We start from the raw sequence: 24125 nt of genomic DNA on the forward strand, positions 1-24125 counted from the left end.
GTTGAATTATCAGTGCTCGTTGCTGGCTTCTTGCTTTACGTCGGCTGATAACGCGAGTTGACTTATCGCCATCAATCGATATTATCTAATCCAGCCCGACTATTTTTAGAGCGTGGCCCGACACTTTGGCACATCATGCATGCGGCGCAAAAATAACGAGATTTTCTAATTTGAATGATCTGTCAACTCGCGAGACTCTACAACACATTCCGGGTGTTTTTATCGACATATTTTTCTATGCGGATCATCCGCGTTATCTTTCATTCACTCGTTTTCGAGAGGATGCGAAAATCTAAATACGTAGCTGCGGAGAGCACGTTATACGCGTTCAGATAAATCGAAAAGTTCGACGCGATCCGCTAGTATGTATATGATAAATGAGATCAGGTTAAGGAAAGATATTGGACGTACCAGGATACTTCCTCTTATGTTCCTTATCCACCTCACGCGCCAGTGCGAAATACTTTTCCTTCACGTCCTTCGACATATTTTTCCAAAAGATACCTAATCTATAAGAGTAGGAAAAACAAAGCATTTTGTCAAAATATAAACTCAATATCTTTAAACAATCTCACAATTTTATCCCTCAAAAAATATATATATTATCAGTATAATAAATAAAATAAAAATCGATATAACAAATATTTATAATTCCCGGAAAAGTTCTTCAAAATTGATTTAAAATTATTTAAAATTCATTTAAAATTGAGAAATTCTTGATCGTTGAAGTTGATTAAACAAAAATAATTTCTTTAAAAAAATGGACTAGCCTGACACTGATATCCTTGTTAGACTCTCGAGGATTCTCGGCGGCGAGTTTTCGTCGCCATTCATTGGCGAAGAGCATAAAAGCGTTCGCCGGTCTCGGGATCTTGCGCTTAACTCCAACCGCCGTCGCATCCGCAAGTCCGCCGCCATCGATGCATAACAACGTCGGGATGCCGGCGCTTTTGCATCTGGGCGATCGATTCACCTGCCGCTGCTGCTGCTGCGGAAAAATCTTGTCCGCCTCGCGGTTGCCACGCGATATCTTTGACTCTTCGGGAATACATTTTTTTCCCGCATTCTCCTTATCATTTTCGTTTTTATCTTGAAAAGAATGCAGCGAAGAGGTGATGTCAAGGAGGCTAATCTCATCATTGACCTTCTTTCTTTCCAAATACTCCTTGGAAACTGACGGTCTTGTTTCCGTCGCTGATACCACAACAATGATCTTCCCGCAGTCGCGGATGCATCGCTCTTCTTCATAGATTTTATTTATTTCATCTGTGTATGTATAAAGAATATTATTTAAAATTATTTTTAGAGTATAAGAATATATATTTTTTAAGAAAATTTATCAAATGTTAAAACTTCTCTTGTATACAAGGTGTTTCAGAAATAGGCGGACAAATATCTAGAGCATATTCTACTCACTGTAAAGATGAAAAAAACATGGGTCCGAAAACGAATCTTTTCTTTCCGAGTTATAACTTTTTTTTATTTTTACAGTGAGTAAAATATGCTGTTAAAGTTTGTCCACTTATTTCTGAAAGACTATGTAAGTGTAAATTTTATATTATCATTACCTAAACGTTATATTATTTTTTATTGTTAATAATTGTCTCATCATCTCATATATCTCTACATATATTTAAATATTCTTTAAACTTTTTGTTTTCTGATTTGAGTTTCGGATATTAAATAGTTTTTCTACTTTAAACTGTTTTAAGAACATTTCACGCGAATGTTTCACGCTTTGCATTATTCAATGTGCATTTAGTCGACATGCGCGTTTCGGCCGCGATTGTCGCGTCATGAAATGTTTAGGAGTTCACTCGATTTTATATACGCTTACCCTTTTCGGCGATATTCAAGACACGTTCGCGAGCGTTCTCCATAGCGATAAAAATTTATCGAAAAGGTTTACACTTTGCCACTGAGCACCAACCGCTGCAACGATATGCGATATTGTTATGCGTGTTTAATAATGCACTCTTGAATCTTCTGATAATGGCGAAATTTGACACACGAATACAGGCAGTCTTCCGTTGTCGTCGGCACCGCGTCGCTTGTTGAAAACACGTAACGATGCACCGATCGTCTTATTTTTGATCTTTCTGTCATAAATTGCCATGCCGAAGATAATAAAAGACGTTCGCTGCAAAAGACTCAATTGATGAATGTCATTTTTCGATTCTTTTTCATTATTCTTTGTCACTCTCACTTCCCGACATGGTTTCTCAAGTTTCGAATGCAGATCTTAATACGGATATATTACGTGACAAATGCACGTGTAGATCTAATAACATAGATTATTACAAAGTATTATCGTTGGAAAGAAATTGCAACGATACGGAAATCAAAGAGGCGTAAGCGTGACTTTTTTTTACAAGAACAAAATAATTAATTCCATTATACTCTTGATAATATGTTGCGTGTACACTATTATATTTGTCTTATTTATTAATAATAGCGGTGATATCTTTATAATATAATGTGATTTCTCTTTATGATATATATTAAATAATATTTCTCTTTATTTTTCCTTTTGTCTCATAAAATTACATTCAATATTAATTATATGTATATAATATTATAAAAATAATATGTTTTTCGAAAAAATATAATAAAAAATATATGACGTTGATAAAATGGCGCGATTATTTTTTTTTAGATATCGACGATGCGCTGTACGGTACAATCCAGCACAGCAAAAGAACGGAGGTGCCGAGGTGATTTTCGCCTTAGCAGCTGAAGCGTACGACATACTCTCAGATCCTCTTAGAAGAACCGTGTATGATCAATACGGTGAAGAAGGTCTTAAAAATGGTGTATCGCGACCAGAAGGACTTGTGAAACCTTATATCTATCACGGGGAGCCGATGCGAACCTTTAGGTGAAATAGAAAAACTTTTTTTTTTCTACAATTTTAGAAATTAGATCATGATTTTATACGTTTGATTTTAATATTGATTTGACGACCAATATGTTATTTTAAAGCATTTGCTTCTCATAATTAATATTTTTTTTTAATATATGTTTATGTATGTTCGCATATACGTACAGAAAATTGAATCTTTAAAATTAAGCTACGTTTGTTGATCCTTTATAAAAAGAAATTTTCGATATTTTAACAATTAACGTTAATTATGAATTTTTAGAGAATTTTTTGCGGTTCAAAATCCGTACGAAGATCTCTTGAATTTCCTAACCGAGCCTCAATCTCTATTCAAGTTTCCTGAAGGTCAAGGCATTAAACGCAAGGAAGGACCTCTGATCAAAACTTTGTTTTTAACTCTTTCAGAGGTATAGAACTGATCTTTGCATTATTCTTTGCTATATCTCTGATTATTTTTTTTCTTATGCTTTTCGAGAAAAAAACAGAGAGAGAGAGAGAGAGAATTATTTACCGCGAATTATTTATGAACTGTTTCTTTCTTTCTAAATTATTTTATTATTAATATTATTCAAAGTTTCAAAAAAAATTGTAAAAGATAATTTAATCTTAAATTTTAAATATAAATTATAAATGTACAGAAGCATTGTAAAAAACAAATATAAGTATAATTGTATTTAAGACAACAGAGAACGTTTCGTCATAGGTATTTTTCGGTGGAATAAAAAAAATGAAAATTCAAAAATTGGTCTTAGTTGGCGACGATAAGTCGACAACGAAATCGATGGAGAAAATCTTGACGATACCTATTAAACCGGGGATCCCGCCGGGTACTAGAATAGTGTTTCCAGAAGAAGGTGATCAGGGACCCACAAAGATACCCGGTAAGTCCTTCCATTGTGTTCTTGAGTTTGAACTTTACCATCATAAGTGCGGTCGCTTGAGCATTGTTACAATTGCAACAATAAAACAGATGGATTTTTTCATTGTTCGTCAAATTCCGCTCTAATTACAAGAGGAAATAATTCTTTATCTATAAAAAAAAATCAATTAATACAAATTATAATAATAAAGTAAAGTTTAATTTTTTTTTTTTATTTTTCAAATTAATTTTCTAAGTGATAGTAACATCGATACATAATCATATCTTGATTGCTGCCTTATAGAAATTTACATTTCTTTTTATTTCAAGAATACTGTAATGTATTTCACAATTCAAGTTGTATTGCTGTGATAAATATTAATCCTTATTAATCATATCATTAACTTGCGTTTTTTGTCAGTCTTTTATTAATTTTTATAATTAACGAAAAACTTGCAATGCGTAACGATTATGTCAATTCATGGTCAAGTATAAGATGATCAAGTCACACGTCGCGTCACATGACAATGCGAATTTCTGTAAAATAAGGATTAGATTAATCGTAACAAGGGATGATATCTTCACTAAGTCTAAGACACGTCAGCGTAGCGGATGTTATCTTCGTCACGGAGGATCGGCCTCACGAAACGTTCCGGCGAGAGGGCTCGGACCTGCACACGACGGTCGATATCTTTCTAAGGGAGGCGCTGACCGGAACGGTGATCACGCTTAACACCGTCGACGACAGAACTCTTCGGATTCCGATAACATCGATCGTTGCGTACGAAAACCCGTTATAAGATTGCATCATGTTTGTCACATTTAACACTTTGCTATTTTTGAAAATTTTCTAAAGATTAGTTTGCTCTAGATAAAAAAAAAATCTCGAATAAATATTAATTTTTATAAATATAAGAATAGAAAGCAATTTAAAAATCCATTTTAAAAGCAATTTAATCAACATTAGCTTCTTTTAATACATGATTTAATTTTAAACACTTTTCTCTCTCTTCTTTTACTTACTAAAAGATTATAACTGAGAGAAAGTTAAATAAGGTTTTATCTTAAATTATTTTTTGCAGCTCTCTCATATTAATTTTTATGTAAAAATAAAGAACAATTAAAAATCTATTTTAAAAGTAATTTTATTAACAGTAGCTTCTTTTAATTATTTATTACATTATTCGATTTTAAACAATTTTTTCTTTCTTTGTTTACTAACATTATAACTGAGAGATATCTTAATTATAACTTAAAGATATTTTGTTTAAATCATCTTTTGCGTCTTACAGACCAGATTACATCAAACGTGTACTAGGTGAAGGTATGCCTTTTCCAGCAAATCCGAAGAAGAGGGGCGATTTGATACTGAGATTTAATGTCGAATTTCCGATTTATTTGCCATTATTCAACAAGAACCACATCAAGAAAGCCTTTGAAATGTCTCGTACGAACGTCGAGAATGCCGAGTATATTCATCGCCTTATATTGGCCAACAAGATGCGCAGAAATGTCGACGACAACATTCCATTACGACGAGGCGTAAACGATGAAGCGGATCGATTGAAAATATGTGAAACTTGATTTGACATGCCTTTTGTAAATATATTTCATTCTTTATTAGATATGCATATAGATTCGATATTGTACTTATTTTTCGATGTCGTAAATTCTGAGAAATCATATAAAAATAAAAGTTGATCTACAAAATTATCATCTCTATGTGCAATTATTTTAATGTGATGTATAATTAACATTTATAACTAAACTATTGTAAAATGATGATAATAACATTCAAAAGACAGAGAAAAATTACAATATGTGGTGCATATTAAATAATGTACAATTAAAAAACAAATTTAATCATGTTGATATATGCATATTTAATTTTATGTTATATATATGCGCGTCAACGTATTTATATGTATGTATGCAAATAAATATTTTCTTATTTGTGTGCCTGTATTTTATCAAAAACTAAAACAAATTTCAGTAAGAAATCATATACATGGGCATAAATTTGTATGGTATGAATTCTTCCTTCTGACGTCATACGCCCAAAATAGCTGACGTCTGGTATCATCGACCCTTAAATGTGCGACGCGACGTAAGCATACCAATATCAGATCAGCAGACCTAACATGCCTTTAGGACGTTCGCTCATTGTTGATTGTTTCACGATATACCGGGTGTCTCCATCTTGCGGGATCTACTGATAATCCAACAAAACTTGTCTATCGGTATAAACTCACTTCGTGAGTTTTTGCAAAATTTAATTCATCATAGGAAGATCATGAAAGTATTCACTCCTACATGACAGATGTGAGAAAAATCCACGTGACATATGAAAAAAATGGCATGAATGAGTCCAATTTATGGAGCGCTTAGCCTCCGTCAAGCTGCGACCTCGAGTATGCCATTTCAGCTAGCGACAGCGATTTCAGCTGTGCTATTATCTCCGGCAATCATATGACTCCTCCGCACGTGACTTTATTTACAGTAGACGTACACTCCCACGAACATGTATGGTGCAGTTCCTCGTGACATGATAGACCGCGGGGACACGAGTCTGATGAGCGATGCGGGCTAACTATAGACAATGAGCTGTGGCTTTATGATGCCGTTGCTCGATAAGTTGCTGCCTCTGAAGAAGAGTAGTCTACGCGAAAGTGTCGGAAGCTTAGTGTCCAGTGCGCGAACAGCTGAGAATGATAGGTGAGCAAGGGATCGCGCGCGTAGCTCCATTTCGGAGCATGGTTCCTGTTATCGCCGATGTTCATAAAAATTCTTCGGAATGATTCGCGCAGCATCCACCGTTATCACGATATTATTTCACGCCTTATCACATCGATCATTTGCATATTATTATTTTGTATTAGTGCTAAAAAAAAAGAAAAGTTAAGTGTTTTTAAAAAAGCGCGAAATGCACTCACATATCGTCCAATAGGCAATAAAATAAAAGTGACAATTGCGTTAAGTGAAAAATTAACAATAAATGATCGATTGAAAATATGGAATTATTTCAGAGAAATCGATGATTCCCTAACCTACTTCTCACTGTTATTACTTTACTTTATTTTCTTGCTCGCATCTACAGCTGTTTTACCAACGTGACATCAAAGTGATCGCGCGAGCCATTCGAGCAAGATATCACGAGAGTTTTATCGTATTTTTTTATATATGCAAATTTTTACGCTATACAATAATTACTAGCGTTTAGTATCAAACTTTTTTATTTTCTTTTCCATTTCTTTCGTTACAGTTTAATATAGATCAAGGCATTGTTAATTTTATTATGTAAAGTAATAACACATTTATCATTATGCAAAATACTTAATAAAAATTAATAATATAATAAAAGTAAAATATAAAATAAAATAATATAAAAATATGTGTGTGTATATATATATATATATATATATATATATATAATAGAATTGAAATATATTTTTATCTTTTTATATTTTTTTTATTGTGTAGATATCGAGGATTTCATAATATAAGGCTCAGAATGAGAAGAAACGGTTTAAAATTCGCATTTGATACATACGTGTAAATATTTCTGTATTTATTTAATATAATTATTATTAATAATTATTAATAATTGATATATTTATATAATTATTATTAGGTCAATTAGTACGTAGCTTTATTATGCAATAAAGCTTTAATATTTCATTTTTTTAAATTGGGAATATGCCTCTGTTTTATGAAACCCTCGATATATCTTAAGATTTTTTCGGAAATGATATTTTTTTACAATACAGTAAATAAAAGTATATCATTATAATTATCGTAATGAAATATTATATTAAATTTATGCACTTGTTAAACACACATACATATATGTATATACAACATTGTTTATATCGCTTTAACCATTTGGTGTGCAAAAGAAAAACCTCTTAAATGTAACGCGTTTTGTAGGGATTCTGTATTACTTCCTGGGGCGGATCAAGTGCGGATTTTATTATTTAGAGAATGCGAATGGCGAGGTAGGAAACTTCTCTTTGATTCGATGACGGTGCACAAGCACCGAAGTAAAAGCGAAATTGTGTGCACAGCGGTAAACAACAATGCGAAGGGAAAGTGTGAGACGTCTTTTAACATAGGGACCACTCGCGATTTCGAGGTAATTACAAAAGTTTCACGCACTGATAATCAAGAAACAAATTATGAACATCAATTTCATCAAATAATATTTAATCCTCTAGTTTCGGTGACTACTGTGTAAACTTTTGCTATAATTTGTTATATGTATGTACATAATAATTTTTTTATCAATTGTATCGGTTTTATAAATTGTAGATTGATTATGCAAGATAAGACAAATCTTAAAATACTTTTAATATCTTTAAAATAATTAATAAATTTTCATTTTTTGTGTGTAATAGGAATAAGTTTTATATTCTATTTATTTTTAGTAAAATCATTTTTTTCTGTTTATTACAACATATATTTAATCAAACAAGATGTTTTTATTGAAATTTTCTTTTTGACATTTATTTTTTCCAGTCTAGAGAACTAATTAAATATTACTAACGAAATGTAGTATCAAAAATTTTTTAGCATGACAAAATCGAAGATGATGTGAACTTACTAAGCGAAATGGTATTCGGCACTGTAGCGATGACGTACAGAGGATCATCGTTTAAGGTAAATCAATCGATAAAAAATGTCATTTTTTAATTTATATCTTGTCACAATATTATGCATATTTATTTTAATTATTAATTTATTTTTTCACAATTTAAAGGTTCATTCGATGAACTCTCCGCCGTGCATTATGTGCACAAAAATTTTTTCGGTGACGGAACACAGCACATGCAAGACAAGGTAACTATTTTCCATTATTTCTTTCAAAGATACTTTTCTTGATTTTTTATTTCTCATTTTATTGCATTATAGTGAAAGAATTTCGGATGAAAAATTAGGACGATCAATGCATGTAGATTCTACTTCCAGCAACACTAGTATACGATCCTTGCGTAAGTATATCGATATTATTATTACATTCGTTTCAAATTAATAATTTGAGATATAAAGTACAATAAAAATTAACCCTTTTACCTCCTCTATTAAATGTATTTTGTATGAAGAACGGAATTTAAAGAAAGACTTATACAGTTTATCTTATTATGGCTACATTTATTCCTTTCAACTTTTTGAATGAATACATTTTATATGAACAATAAATTTTTAGAAAGAAATTTAAGAAACAAATTTTTAAAACATTTATACAATTTATGCTATTATGATCGTATTTACATGGTACTTTTTACAACTTCGCGAGTAATTTGTTCAATTTTGAATAAAGAAAATTAGACGAATAAAAATGCCACAAATAGTTGGAAGGGTTATTAAAAATAGCGCCAGAATAAACCCTGATTAGGTTTCCATCACAGACTCTCGACCGAGTTCCGGCAATTTATCGGGTAACGAATTACACGCGAGCCCGCGGAAGAATTCGACCTGCTCGAGTTTCGGCAGTGGTTGGGACATAGACGTAACGCCTCGGACGGGCAGTAAGTTCACGTCAAACGATTAGAGCGATTCATTGCCGAGGATGGTGTGTTCACGTCGTAACGCGATGCTGATCCAGGTTCGCAATCGTTGGAGAGTAACGGCTCGTCCGGGGTCGGCAGTCTCAGTAGCTTGCGCAGAAGATGGTTGAGAGCGGTCTCCACTTCCCTCGGACGATCGGATTCCGACGATGCTTTCGGAATGCAGCACTGGAGCGAAAATGGGAACGACGGGCGTGACGGACATGCAAAACGACACAAGACCAGGCTAGGTTTAACGATGTTGGTGCGATTGGCTCAGGGCCACGAAAGGTATAGAATTACATGCATGTATTTATATGATTTATATTTCTATATAAAAATATATATTTACGAAAAAAACACCTCTCTCTAAAATATAATCTTAAACATAGATTCTTCATTATAAAAAAATTAAAGATGATTATATACAATTGTGAAGAAAAACGTAAAAAAAGTGAAAGATTTTTAATTTGATAAAAATTTGTTATAAGTAGATGAAAAATATTTGCAGCCAGAAGGCGCGCCTTTTGGAACACATGGCTCTCTTAGAAGGAATGCTGGATCGTTTAAGATATTTTTGCATTGAGACTAACAAAATCAACGGTTCAACTTGCAAGATGCAGCTGACTGATAGAATTTGCAGAGCAACGTCTCGATTTGTCATTTCGCTGTTACACGTACTTCTCAACGTCAGTGTCGACATCAGTACCTGTACACCTCTGCTGTGGCATGACGTGTTACTCAACTCTGTGACAGTATATGATACTACGAATATCTTACATCGTAGTTTGCAACAGATGTGTCAGTTATTTGAGGAGCTCGATACAAAGTCGACAAATTTGTGAGTATAGGAAAATAAATCTCACAAATTTAATAAACGTATATTTATCTTAATGTCTTTTAGTTTTCTGAGTACTGTAGTGACTGCTGTGTTAACGTATCATCTCGGATGGATATACACCGTGCTATCTCCGCGTGATCGGCAAATGGTAAGTAAGAAAATCGTAAGAATAATTTTAAGAATTATTTAAATATAAAAATTAAATGTATATTTGACTTAAAATTATAAATAAAATTTAAAAAAATTAATTTTATATCTTTGTTTAATGCATGCAGAACTGTATGCTATTATTATTAAACTTGTGATAATAAAAATAGATAATTTGTATGTATTATTATCAACTTTGACGCGAAAATTTATTAAAATTTCTCTAATAGATAACCCTTATTTTTATTTTTAGATTGAAAAATTGGGCAGCTGGTATTCTTGCAATCCTCTTTGGGCACAACTTGGCGATCTGTATGGCGCGTTAGGCAACCCCGTGAAAGTGGCGCATACCGTAATCGCGGGCGATCCTCGAAAAAGTGACCTGATTAATTCCGTCTTGTCATTTCTATCTTATTTTATTCGTAGCGGGATAATACAGAAACGCCGTGAATTCCGTTGCTCGTCGGAGCAAGATGTGCAAACGGCGACGGATCTGTTGGAGCAGGCCTACAGCAAGCGACCGCATCTATTCGCTAACAGGAGGCCGACGTGCGCATTCAACGATCGAGATGCCGCGATTCGCAGATGCGAGTCACGCGTTTTACCATCGCGTAAACCGATACGATCATCCGATACTGGTACCAACGATGTTAACATGTCTCGAGATGCTATTGTACAGTATCCTGAACGAGCGAGAGTTTCGCGATCCGTCAGCCCTTTGAAGCGTAGTAGCACCATGAAATCCGACCTTGAGACGCTTATGATAAAGTCAATTGAAGCATCGATAGACTTCAAGCTTCCAGCGAAGGAACTTAAGCTACGTGACGAGACCGAAAAATACGAGGAGAACGCCAAAGATAATGTAAAAAATTACGCATCGAGCAAAGTGAAAATAATCGTTAGCGAGATCGAGTCTCAGGAGGATGTTACGTCAAAAAGAGAATATCGGCCGCAAAATTATCCGGAATATTCGTTATTGAGTTTCGAAAAGAAGTTGGACGCGCGCGATCCCGAAGAGAGTCTCGCGGCTGGAAAGACTGAACTGCAACATCCGTTGGATAGCAATGTGGATCCGTTAAAAATGTTTTACAATAGACCCGAGTTACCGCTTAACGTGGATCGCGGATTCGTCGACGAGTTTAAGGAATCGCAGGTCTTTTTCACTCTCGGAGGGGAAGATAAATCTGTAAAGTTACCGTCGAGACCGCGGCTCGGTAACATCTGTCAGTGTTCCTGCACTTTCACGAAAGGGGTGCCGAGCACATCCGCGCAACTTCCGGAGGGCGTGTTGAGAAAGATCATCCAGCGAAACTTTCCCGAATCATCGAAGAGCATACAGCCTCCACCGGGAACATCCTATATGGGCGGAAGATCAATTGACTTCTGTTTAAAGTGCAACGGTCAGGGACACGCTGCCTCGCAAGATTATGACGGTAGCAAGCAAGTGCTGGAAACACCGACAAACGCGACGGAAGTATTGCGCACGTGTGGAAGTTCCGAAGGTGGTAAAAGCATAAGATTATCGCGGTCAAACAGTCTTGAGGCTCTAATGGAAGCCAGTAGCGTTATCGAGCTACCGATGCCACAGTTAGTGTATTTCGATACAGTAATATTTGTTTAAATTTTTATATAAATTTAAGATTTATTTTTTTGTCACAATATTATTTATATTAATTTAAGATTATTTTTTGTTTTGATAAAATTGAATTGAAATTAAATTAATTAAAATCCATAAAGATTAATCTCAAAATTTTTTCATTTAAATAACAGATCAACATTCTATTTTAATTCCATCATTTCCTTAAGAGAAATTATTTATCTCATTATAATGACTTTGTTGCAGGTCGAAGAAGATTTCGAGTAAAGGTTTAGTCAGAGAAATGGATTTCACGACAACTCTCGTGCAAAATAAAATGACGCATGACGAGACTAACATTCTAGATACGGGCTACACGTGGGGTTTAGTACTACAGGGTGTAACCAAGAGGAAGAAGAGGAGAAAAAGAAAAAAAATTTCGGAGTACGAGAAGGACAACGCCGAAGTTGAACCGGAAGAGACGTGGTGGTCGCATATGCGGGAAGAAGTTATGGCTAGCGCTCGATTTCCTACGATCGATCAACCAGTCGCGGAAGCATTCTGCGTATTGGCCGATCTGGACACGTGGCACGTCGGGATCTTGTCAAACAATACGCCTTGCCAAAGTCCGCCCTTGCCGGTCGGGATGTCGCGTCTGGTGTCGAACATGTTAGAATCCTTTGCATATATATGGCAAAATTACCACTCTCCTACCCATGTGAGTTCTTTTTTAATAATTACTCATCTCTTGGTGTTTTTTTTTAAATAAATTATTCTTTTCAATCAAACCGATATTTCAGTGCATATCAATTCTGGAGGCTAAATTGAGGGAATTATGGTTGAGAAGCGAAGCATTGGCAGAGATGATGATGTCCGTAGAAGTGTGCGATGCCAATGTGGACAATCTGACCAACGCTCTCGATCTCGACGCAGCCGACATACCGCTTTTACTTGCAGTCGCGACCACTCATTCTCCGGAAATAACACAACGATTTGGTTTTACGCTAACTTAAATCCGTTCAATTATTTATACTAGTGTTCTGCTTATGTGGTATTTTATATATGTATAGATATTTTTGAATATATCGTATCAATATACGCTCTGATATTTTTGATCGAAAGAAACTAACTTTATTATTTTTTGTCGAGTACACATAATAATAACGTAATCTTACGATTAAATATATAGTAATATTTAAATTCTAATTTTAAACTACAAATTACGTTAAAGAGAATATTAAATTTTATTCGTGTCTTCAGCTATCTTATTGCGAATTGCATAGTTCTCGTCTAACATGAAATCGGCGATTGATTCTGACTTTGACTAATGGAGTATGTGTGTGTGTGCGTGCGTGCGTGTGTGTATGCTGTTCATATTTGGTTTTTTTACATGATTCATGCAAACTTATTGTTGTACACTTGATTAATAAAATTCAAATAAACTTTTTTATTTTGCTGTATTTTTCAAAAATTCCTCAGTAGTTTAATCATCTTTGTTAGATATTTAATAAATTACATTATACTTTGTTGATTTAAAGTACGAATTTCATTTTGCCATAGATTTATATATTCGCACACATATGTAAAACTTAAAATGAATTTATCCGTTTTTCGATGACGTTGGAATTTGATTAATATCTCGCAGTAGTAGTGAATAACGTCACACGACTCGGCCGTTTCACATTTTTGTATTCAAAATATTTAAAAATTATGATAATCTAACTAAATTTCTTCTCCCTATTTTTTGTGATATCCGATGTAAGATACTGGCATTCACATAAATTATACCAAGAATCATGGAGATCTGCTCCCCTGATCCGTGAGCTCTGACACCGCAATAACTCGTTAATTGAAGTTTAATTTCGGCATCATACATATTTCTCATACATATATTCACAAATATAGTATTTTAAATTAAATACTTATTTAAAAATAAATACGTACTAATTTTATTCCAACAGACCTAAGAAAATTCCGCAGCAGTCGATTATTGAGGCAAAGAATAAAATTCGGGTGAGCTTATAGAAAAAAAAATTATTCTATAATACTTGCATTTGATGTTTTAATAATTTCTTTATTCAATTTAATCCTAAATTTTTTTTGGAACATAACATATTTTAGCTAGGCCATGATGCATGTTGCAACTGTTGCTGTTGTTGTGTACCACAACCCACATGCTACGTGAGTTGACAAATTCTAATGTTCATACAATTGTATTTATATATTTATTCATTTTAAAGATATATAAATTAGAGAGAGCAAAAATGATTTTTACAGAAATATATCCAGCCGGAGGTATCGAAATCCTTCGCACCCATTCATGTAAGTAGTTTAAAGAAAATTTACTAGTACAGGATAGCACTTTTACTATTTTTTATGAAATTACCGTGTTTTTATATTTTGGAAAATTAATATATTAGAAAGGAGAAAATATTTTTTCTTTGATTCGTAGTGGATTTATAAAAATATTTTTGCTGATTTTCTTTATGTGATCTATGTTTTCTATGTGTGTGAGTAATTACATCTGTAAATTTCTTCTAGTATTATTCGAAATCAAACGTACCAATGGAAAAAGATACAACGTATCGACTCTCTTACTGGGAAGGTCCTAGTACCACAGTAGAACCCATCCGTCCTGAAGACAATCTCATGACATGCAGTGATGCACCAATATCTGACGAAACGACGCATAAAGTATGACAACATTTTACACTTATGACGACTTGTCGACAGGGAACTTAATTGCTCTTTCAGATGAGCTATTTTGGCAACTGGTGCGTGAAAACAGATCCGCCAATAACACCCTGTGACAGACAATGGCTAGGTAGAGGTCCGATGGAAAACGTCACGACACATAAACGCGATTATCCATGGAGATTATCCATGGATCGTGTTCAACCAATCAGGCAACAGGATAATTTGTATCGTCCCTGTGCTGCTTTGTCTGGTAATTTCTATCGCGCTAATTGTAAGATAATTAATAGATAAGAATATCCATTTTATAGAATTATAATTTAATAATCTTCAGTATTTGATAAGAATGTAACATTTTAATTATAAAATATTATTAAAATTTTTGCAATGTCATTTAATTCATTAATTAATAACTTATAAAAAAAAGACGATACGACGTACCGGTTGAGCTACTACAATTCTTCTTGCTCGCTTCCGTCACTCTCTTATGCGCCCATTAACAAATATGTCAAATCGGATGTACCAATGGAAGGTTGTACGACATACAGGCTTAGCTATTGGCCGAATGAAATGCCTGTAAAAGTAAGCGATTCCAGCAACGATTCTAAAATTCTATTTTATCTGTAATCTACATTTTTAATAAGCTATGATTGTTCTAAATAGTTTTGTATTTTTAAATAACTTTGAATAATTTTTTGAATATCTGTTACTTCAAATTATAATAATACAATTTTTTGTTAGTAATTTATATAGTAGGTATTTGTATGCAAATTAAACAAAATAATTTTATAAATATTTATTATTTATAAATATAAAATAATAAATTATATATAATTATTTATATTTTTCCAGGAGGAACTACCGAAAAGAGAATATTGTCGCCCGATGACACCGATGGACGGATGCACGACTTACAAACTGAGTTACTGGCCCCACTGCGGTGAAAAACCTCCCGAACCTTTCGTTCTGCAGGAGAACGATAATTTGCTAAACACTGGTTGCTGCTTTGACGACAACACCACGTATCGGCTTAGCTATTTCGGGTGTGGCGGTGACAAGCCGTCGGACCCCATTCGCCAGCCTGACAGTATAATTTTTTCGCCATGTCCGCTCTCTCATGACACCGTCAATCGGGTGAGCAAACTCGTGCAGCAAAATCGCACCTTCACAGTGAATTTGATTCGCGGATGACACACTAAATCGGGTCGATGGTCACATTGTCGAGTGCATTATGCGATGATTACGAGATAATTTTCTCGAATTGCCTAACAATCGTTGCGTCGCCTCGCAGATTTGATTCGACAGTCATCTTTCTATCATGCTATTGTAACGAAATGACAACAATAAATATTCCTGTAAGATTGAGGACGCCGATTAGTTTTATCGTTTCAACATCGTAGAATACGAAACGAGATAATCGCTTTATTAATCATAAGATGTTTTTTATAATCTTTATCTGGATCGCTGCGCGCAACTATGTCAATTTTATTTTCATATTTGAAATTTCAATCTTGTTCTTGTTGCAGCTGAGTTTCTTAGGCAATTGGTGCGTCAAACAGGAAACGCCTATCACGCCTTGCGATAAGCAATTGTTAGGCAGAGGTCCGATGCAGGACGAAACTACCCAGAAGCACGATTATACCTGGAAACAGATGACACCGCCAACAGAGTTTCGACCAGAAAGCAATCTCACTTTCTCACCTTTGCCGCTAGAATGTGAGTTACAATTGTATATACACACACACACACACACACACACACACACACACATATATATATATATATATATATATAGCCTTTTATAGATTTATTACTAAAATTTGCGATATATTTGTTTCTTTGACGAGATTCCTTTTTTTATTAAAAATTCTTGGAAATTGTATAATTATTCCATTTGATTTTTTATTTCCAACGTATTATTATTTCAGCCTGCACGACCCATAAACTATCTTACATACCGAACAATCATGAATGTCTGCTGCCTAATAAATCGTACGCACCCATATATAAGTATCAGCACTCTGACGTTCCAATGGAATCTGAGACCACGATGCGATTGAGTTACCAACCCGTGGAACCAACTGATCGAATCGAGAAACCATGGGCTGTGGTTCCCGCTTATTATCCACCGGTTAATTCTATGGAGGATAATACTACGTACAATTTAAGGTTCGATTTTTTCACACTCTTCTTTAACTGTTTATTAATTTAGTTTTTTATAATTTCTATTTTACTTTTTTTGTTTGTTTATAAATTTATAAATTTCTAAACTTATAATACGTTTTTTCTAGCTACATTCCGCCTGGAACTCTCGTTCCACTGCCACGCTGTTCCATCTCTTGTCCCTCTGTCAAGGCTTACGAAAGTACATTCTTCTAAAATTTAAAAAATTTTTAATATCATTTTTTATATTAAATTATATAACTGAGGCTTGCATAATTTATTCTAGTGTCATCGCAACCTTGTTCCGCATCGTAAATAAAGAAAAATGGTAAGTAAATATATAAAGAAAAATAGTATTAATATTAACATATTGATATTTTTCATAATTTTTTGCAGAGATGTAATTTTTATAAATGCAGAATGTACGTGTCTGGTGTTCTGATCATGTACGTTGTTGTGATAATAAAATGTCTTTGTGCATGATTTTTTTAATAATGTATTAAATGTAAAAATTCAGTAAAATGATGAAAGCAATTTCAAAATCGCGCTTCTATGGTTCATCGTAATTACAATCAATTACAATGTAAAACTTTTCTGTTGTATCACATACGAATAATTACACAATGTGAAATGGTATATTTAATGCATATTTCATTTGATGTAACAACGATTACCGATACATCATGTTTGACATTAAGCCTTATGTATAACGATTACATCATAATTGATATTCTACGATAATCGATGGTTTATCGATCGAGGTTTATCCGCGACTGTATTCCATATTCCGTGAGAAATGCTCATCAGATTACATGTTCAAGAAGCTGCGTCGTAACATCGACTAATGCTAGACTAGACAACATAATATTCGAGATGTTTCTAGGCATAAAAATATGAATTTTATGTCGCGTCGGAAGTCAACGACTGCTCGGCGTGAAAGTAGTTAGTATATCTATCTGTTTGCGTAATAATCGCAGGGTGTCTTCTCCTTTTATAAACACCTTTAAATAAAAGAAGCGTCAGAGAGTAAGAAAATCAGGAGAAGACACACTTTAATAAATCGTCTTAATTTTACAGCAGATTAAACTCTATTAAGAAATTTGCACAAGAATGACACAAAGAACGTAACATTAAATTATGTAAAAAAAAATACATCACATTATTATGTAATATTTATATATATGTATATATATATATATATATGCATATATGTATGATTTTCGAGAATAAACAGCTCGTTTTCATAATTATTTTATTATAGACATGATTAATACGACTAGCTATGCTTTCACTAAACTTGATTATTGCAATAGAATTTGAATTATTTGAATATTTAAATAAAATGTTCAATTAATCCTCGAGAATATTAATATTAGATAATCATTGTATAATTACGTGTCAAGTCAGAGTGTTTTCATCATCATATAAGACGTTAATGCTAAAGTTAATTAAAATATTTAATCCTCTGGTTTTAAAATTTTAAAAGTTTGAGAACATAATTGTTGCAAAAGAATATCATTTTCTGGATTTTCTCGATAAAATAGAAAGAAACGAGAAACGCGCGAGAGCAATTCGAAGGCCGTGTAACAAACGCATTGCGCTAATCGGAAGCGCAGTCGCAGGCCGTTGATCGTGGGCTGTTGCGATGGCATTATTACGCGCATTCTGATGCATATGTAAGTATGCATATTAGAATGTGTTCCTCGCTCCATTGTCTTGCTGGTCTCATAATTCGTAAAACTACGAAAGTACATGGATCCAAAAGGATCCGCACCCACGATTCCACCGGAAGCGATACGAAAGTTTCGAATCATCTGCGATGACGGTGAGAAAATAATTGAAAGGAAAACTCGGGTATTTAAATTAATGTTATATACAACACAATATTTTATTAATATTAATATACGCATATGTAATTTCTTTGTAGTACAATATATTAGTGAATAATAATAATAATTTTATTTAACGGATATCACTTTCACGAAACATCTTAACATTATAAATCTGTACATATAATAAACCATATCGATGCAAATAGATCAATTTATTAATCAATTCACTGGAGCCACAGTTTTATAGACGGAATAAAATTGAGCGTAACGTGTTTTTGCAAACAATAGCCATTGGAAAGCTATCGAAAGAACGATGATAGGTTTCAGCCAAGAGTAAGGTCGTTTCGGGCAATGGGATAATCGGAGCAGGACGATTCTTGGTATCTTGATCTCAGAGAGATCTCGATACGATCGTTCACGAAAGAAGAGACGATCCCACACACGCATTTACTTTGGTAAATATGTAGGCTTCTCTCCATAAAGTACACGAAGCATCTTTCGAGGCCTCCTCGAGTAGGGGTAAAGTGAGAGTGGGTATAAAAGAGGATTTCTTTCCTCTCCTGGGATTGCAGTCGATCTCGTTGGTTTGCGAATATCTCCTTGCGTTTGTATTCTATCGTACTCCCGTCGCACGTTTACATCGATTTGTCTTGTTACGAGGTGCACGTCTCGTGAGTCAGAATGAAATACGTGGTAAGTAACCGTCAGGACCGTCTTCCGGAACGTCAATCGAACGCGATGCGATGGTTCTACCTCTTCGGGGTAGAAGAAATAATACTGTGTTCTTCTATTGTTCTTGATTATCTCAATGCAGGCTTCAAAAAAGGAATCTATTATTAACTGGTATATGTAACTGGTTTCATCAGATCAAATAATATTAATCTTACTTATTTTTCTATTTAAATTATTTTTTATCTAGTCTGTTCTTTTAATTCCAACAAAAAAGAGGTATAATATATATTAAAACAAAATTTATTGACAATGATAAAAAACAAGGATTTTGAAAAATTTATTTTAAAACTTGATAAAAATTGAGTAACTTAAACAATATAATAATTTGAAAAATTATATATTTAATTAGAATCATTATCTAACAAGAAATATGCTAATGAAGAAAGTAATGTAGAATCTTAAAAATTCTGTCGTTGTCGTTGATACATTGCGACACAATCCCGCATTAATTAATTTATATGCGCGAGATGCATCATTGAAATGATGAAAGAATCCCACTGCGTGGGATTAACACCTAGAGTTTTACGTAATCCAAAGACTGATATAAATCTTTAGTTTTCGCAATCACTTTCGTCAAATATTTAAATATATTTATTCATGACATATGTCTTTTTTCTTTAGAAAGTCTTGCAACAATTAATATTATATTTGCATATTACATTAGATTTATAATTTTTTTTTTCTTAGTAGTCAATGTAAATAAATTGATTTTGATGAGTCAGTCATAAATCTTTTAATAAAATTACCAAAAAGAAAAATAGCAGTGTTATAAAGATAAGTTTTTGAAATGATAATGGAACAAGTAACACGATATCAAGAAATATAGGAGAGGTTCACGATAGGTTGGGATGAAATGGGACGGACCCAATGGGTCAGGAGTTAAACGACCCGTGCTGGCATTTGCTTCTTACTTTCACTCATCTCCTGAGAGCGCATCGCCGATTTCGTAGCAGAGAAATCGATAAATCCACTTTGGCATTCGTGTTACTTCGATTCTTCCGTGTCTACTCTCGATTATTTGATTCCCTAGCTAATTCCTCTAGTTTCAGAATGTCGATTAGAAAGGGAACAAACTGACGTAATCTAAATCTTATGGTATAACGTTTCTACTTAATGACATAATTGCATCGATCGCATTGCTGCGTTTGAAATATGCGAAATATATCTTAATCAAGCATTTTCATAATCAAGACGGGAATATAACGTTTGTAATTTTTCAGGCGTTGGCAATGATTCTGGGATTGGCGGTGGCACAGGATCCAAATTATCATGGACGCAACTATCAGCAGGATGATGGACAACATCAGGCCGACAACAGGCGACCTACCTCTACTACCCCTATCCCGATTTTGCACTGGAATAAACAACAGGAACACGATGGAACTTATAAAACTAGGTAATCGTATTTTCTGTAATTTCAAATTTACCGCAAAGTTGTCTTAAAAATATTAAAAAAGTAATTATTAAATAAAGAATTATATATATATATATATATATATATATATATATATATATATATATATATATATATTGAAAAGATAATATTAGTTAGTATTTTTTGGAAGAAAAAAAAGTTTTGTAAGAAAAACCTACTAAAAATAATTATATAAAATTATAAATCTTTAAAGTCTTTGTTTCTTATATAATATCTTTATATATTACACGTGCACACATATTTCGCCGATATAATGTATTTTATCTCTCCGTATAATTATACTGCCCATTAAAATATTCATTAAATAATAATTTGACATAATCCGACGCAATATGGATGGCTCCATTAGCTGAATCTGTCTTGAGTCTGCGTGAATCTTCGATAGCGAGAATTTTAATATTATGTAATGCGGTTCGATCTCTGAGCCTTCTACGTTTGCGCAATCGATTATTTAACATCCTGGAGATTTGGATCTTGCAGTTACGAAACGGGCAACAACATCATTGCCGAAGAAAGCGGCTACATCAAGACCATCGGTGAAGGTGAAGACCGGGCGGAGGCGATCGTTCAGCAAGGCACCTTCTCGTACACGAGTCCCGAGGGACAGCTGATCACCATTCACTACGTGGCCGACGAGACCGGCTTTCACGCGCAGGGCGATCACATTCCCACGCCACCGCCCGTTAGCGAAGAGATCCAGAAAGGCCTCGACCTCATCTATGCGGGTATTCGTCAGCAAGAAGTAAGTATACTCACGACCTTTCCTCTTCCGTTCAACCCTCACTGTCGCCAATTACTGAAAGATTCTCGGATACTTTTTCCACGCTTACTTTAGTTGCTATTCGAGATTTCATGAAATTCTATAAGATAGAATTTAATTAATAATAAATATTAAATTAAATTAAAAATTTTAAATTAATGATAAAGTAATTTTACAAGATTTTATTATATTTGTTTGTAATTAAAAAATATTGTACAGCAATTTATGTAATTAAATTCTCAATTTGAGTGCTGATTCTAGAAAATAATTCTAAAATAGGTATCGACATATTTGTGAAAGAAAATGAAAATTAAAGTGTACGGGTGATATAAGTATTTATATTACTTTAAGATATAAACTATTAAAAGAAGATTCATTCATGACGTCGGGGGAGAGAAACAGAAAAATATATAAAAATTTAGTGCTGCATTCAACATTAAAATCCATTCACAATTTCCTGTCCTCAATTATCCCTACTTGTTTCCCTCCTCTCTCATCACTTCTTATCACCTCTGTCCATGTTCACATTCATGTTCACCTTTATGGAAGACGTTCTCCTCGATCTTATGGGAAGAAACTTCTGTTTCGCCATAGCTAGTATAGGTCACGGTTTCCACGAGCAGGACTTGTGAAAAGTCATTCAGTTATCCGTATACTACGAGCATTTGCGAAATCGTGATAGCGATCCATATCGATGAAAAGACTAAAGAGCTCAACATATATGTATATGGTATAAATGACTTGCGCAAAGAGAAGAGAAAAATTAGCTACTTGCTATCGCACACGGTTTCCTCTCGACTCTCATTAATCATCGTGTCACTACAGCAGCTACTGGCTTTTCTTCTGTTTTTATTCTCCTTCGGGTAGAAAACTATAATCTTATATGCGCTGCAGGAAACATAACATAGATAGATCTGTACTGAAAAATCTGCATGCAATTAAAATGGCTTCATAAATCGTGATAATTAACATTCTACCATTATTAAATAAATCCATTAAGTATTTTATATTTCCATATCTAATTTCACACAGGGGAAAATAGCAATTTTTATATACATATAAATTAATCTACAAAATGAAAGGAGGAAAATACTGATTAAAATAAAGAAATGTTTAAATTTTTCTGGAAATACAATTCATCATACAATAATGAAACATAAATATTCTTGTTTGTAACCTTCAAATAAGTTCTATTTGATTCCGTCAAAGAATCTTTTTTAAATAAGAATCAGGTTTAATATTTTTTACATGAAATTAATTTCAGAAACAGTTTTTATTGAAATTCGTTTATACATTTTAGGAAGAAGAAGCTCGTGCAGCAGCCCAAAAATCTCAACAACCATTGAACCAGCAAATCGATAGGCGGGACGACTACAACAGAAAGTATCAATAGTGAATCCCTGTCGAGCCTCCTGCGATATAGCGTATTTACAGCACTGCTCGTTATCAAGAAATAGCAATTAAGTTGTTAAGTTACATTACTCCCTCGCGCGTTCCAAATACACTCACCATTATGTGTATACATTTGCAGTAAGAGACATCGCTTGATAAGTTCGTCTTCGTTCTTCCATCCTTCTACCGTTGATCATGCCGATCCTTTCTCAACGTGAGATACTGGCCTACCATTAATGATTAATCTTCATCTTTTTCTCTCTTATTTTTTCTTTTTCTTTCTGATTTTCTCTCTCTCTCTCTGTAGCAAAAAAGTCGTCGTAATTATGCTCTTCGAATGCTGAGAATTGACATTTCTCGTTGTGTTGCGATAAAGAAGAATGTCACTGGAGTAACTTGTACCAGCGACCTAATCCGACCATGTTTACATTTATTCGTAGCTATTATTTTTACATTATATATGTCACAATTTTGTTTCTTTAATGTGCAAATTAATTTATATAGTTTATTTAATATTTCACATTATTTCTTCTCTTCTTATATCTGGATTATCATGGAAAAATGTATGTATTTATAAAAATATTAAATACAATTTTGAGAACTGCTTATCTCTTATCGGTACAATAGTACATACTTAGGAACAAAAGCAAAAAAAAAAACAGGAATCAATATTTGTGTGTGATGGCAAAAGGAGTCAAATAATTCGTTTTTCGAATAAATAAATGAACTCTATGTCAGTCACACATTTCTACGAGTTATTGAACGCATATTCTCATGCGTGTATAAACCTATACATGGGCATTGCAGAGATATCAATAAAATTTCCGTGAGATAAGAAATCATCGGTATAAACGTAACATAAACGTTGTATAAATGACGATAAAAATCTGCGATTGATCTGCGCTTGGAGCCGGAGAGGAAAAAAAGGATGTGGAAAGAAAAAAGCATGTATTTAACAAAGCAAAGCTCTTTATTGTTAGTTTCTTGATACACAAATCTATAGGAGCGTCAGTCTTTGTGCTCGGAGAGAAGAGAAAAGAGAGCGCACTCCGAGGCCAGTGAAACTTTTTACGAGGTAGCGCGTCAAGGCCAGTGAAACTTTAAATGAAGTATGATGATCAAATAAGCAAATGCCGATGCTTCTGGATGCACTGTCATTACAATTATGCGACATGTGAGATACGCGCGCACGTTTGATTGCGCTGCGTGACGTGACCCGTATGATAAAATATTATTTACACACGCGATACACGATAACTCTTTGAAATAA

The 24125-nt window shown here is 33.8% G+C and overlaps 5 protein-coding genes across 6 annotated transcripts; 4 read left to right on the plus strand and 1 right to left on the minus strand.

Annotated features, from left to right (window-relative positions):
- Positions 1 to 388: 388 nt before the first annotated feature.
- LOC140663240 (uncharacterized) lies at positions 389 to 2116 on the minus strand. The gene is given in 4 exon segments (XM_072887261.1): positions 389 to 509; positions 771 to 1266; positions 1838 to 1976; positions 1979 to 2116. Coding segments are annotated over 4 exon segments (894 nt in total).
- On the plus strand, positions 2092 to 5410 carry LOC140676537 (dnaJ homolog subfamily B member 13). The gene is made up of 6 exons (XM_072911684.1): positions 2092 to 2351; positions 2657 to 2878; positions 3144 to 3288; positions 3585 to 3762; positions 4350 to 4521; positions 5033 to 5410. The coding sequence occupies exons 1-6, from the start codon at positions 2215 to 2217 to the stop codon at positions 5322 to 5324; spliced, it is 1146 nt and encodes a 381-aa protein (XP_072767785.1). The 5' UTR covers positions 2092 to 2214; the 3' UTR covers positions 5325 to 5410.
- An 835-nt stretch (positions 5411 to 6245) lies between these two features.
- LOC140676531 (folliculin-interacting protein 1) lies at positions 6246 to 13293 on the plus strand. 2 transcript variants are annotated; one of them, XM_072911668.1, is made up of 12 exons: positions 6246 to 6455; positions 7668 to 7872; positions 8310 to 8396; positions 8497 to 8576; positions 8649 to 8728; positions 9146 to 9265; positions 9343 to 9574; positions 9795 to 10124; positions 10188 to 10272; positions 10525 to 11858; positions 12115 to 12565; positions 12648 to 13293. In XM_072911668.1, the coding sequence occupies exons 1-12, from the start codon at positions 6340 to 6342 to the stop codon at positions 12858 to 12860; spliced, it is 3333 nt and encodes a 1110-aa protein (XP_072767769.1). In that variant the 5' UTR covers positions 6246 to 6339; the 3' UTR covers positions 12861 to 13293. The 2 variants fall into 2 exon arrangements, with proteins under 2 accessions (XP_072767769.1, XP_072767771.1); XM_072911670.1 differs by lacking the exon at positions 6246 to 6455 and having other exon boundaries at positions 7739 to 7872; positions 8293 to 8396.
- Positions 13294 to 13808: 515 nt separating this feature from the next.
- Positions 13809 to 17359, plus strand: LOC140676536 (uncharacterized). Its single transcript, XM_072911682.1, has 12 exons — positions 13809 to 13860; positions 13969 to 14028; positions 14125 to 14169; positions 14389 to 14541; positions 14602 to 14794; positions 14969 to 15123; positions 15394 to 15675; positions 16068 to 16257; positions 16470 to 16710; positions 16833 to 16906; positions 16991 to 17032; positions 17101 to 17359. The coding sequence occupies exons 4-11, from the start codon at positions 14413 to 14415 to the stop codon at positions 17017 to 17019; spliced, it is 1293 nt and encodes a 430-aa protein (XP_072767783.1). The 5' UTR covers positions 13809 to 13860; positions 13969 to 14028; positions 14125 to 14169; positions 14389 to 14412; the 3' UTR covers positions 17020 to 17032; positions 17101 to 17359.
- Positions 17360 to 19113: 1754 nt separating this feature from the next.
- Cpr49ah (cuticular protein 49Ah) lies at positions 19114 to 23420 on the plus strand. Its single transcript, XM_072911104.1, has 4 exons — positions 19114 to 19229; positions 20489 to 20664; positions 21184 to 21445; positions 22764 to 23420. Exons 1-4 carry the CDS (start codon positions 19218 to 19220, stop codon positions 22854 to 22856), a joined length of 543 nt encoding a protein of 180 aa, XP_072767205.1. The 5' UTR covers positions 19114 to 19217; the 3' UTR covers positions 22857 to 23420.
- The last annotated feature ends 705 nt before the right edge of the window (positions 23421 to 24125 follow it).

The sequence above is a fragment of the Anoplolepis gracilipes genome, chromosome 2 (genome assembly GCF_047496725.1).
Source record: "Anoplolepis gracilipes chromosome 2, ASM4749672v1, whole genome shotgun sequence".
Classification (NCBI taxonomy): domain Eukaryota; kingdom Metazoa; phylum Arthropoda; class Insecta; order Hymenoptera; family Formicidae; genus Anoplolepis; species Anoplolepis gracilipes.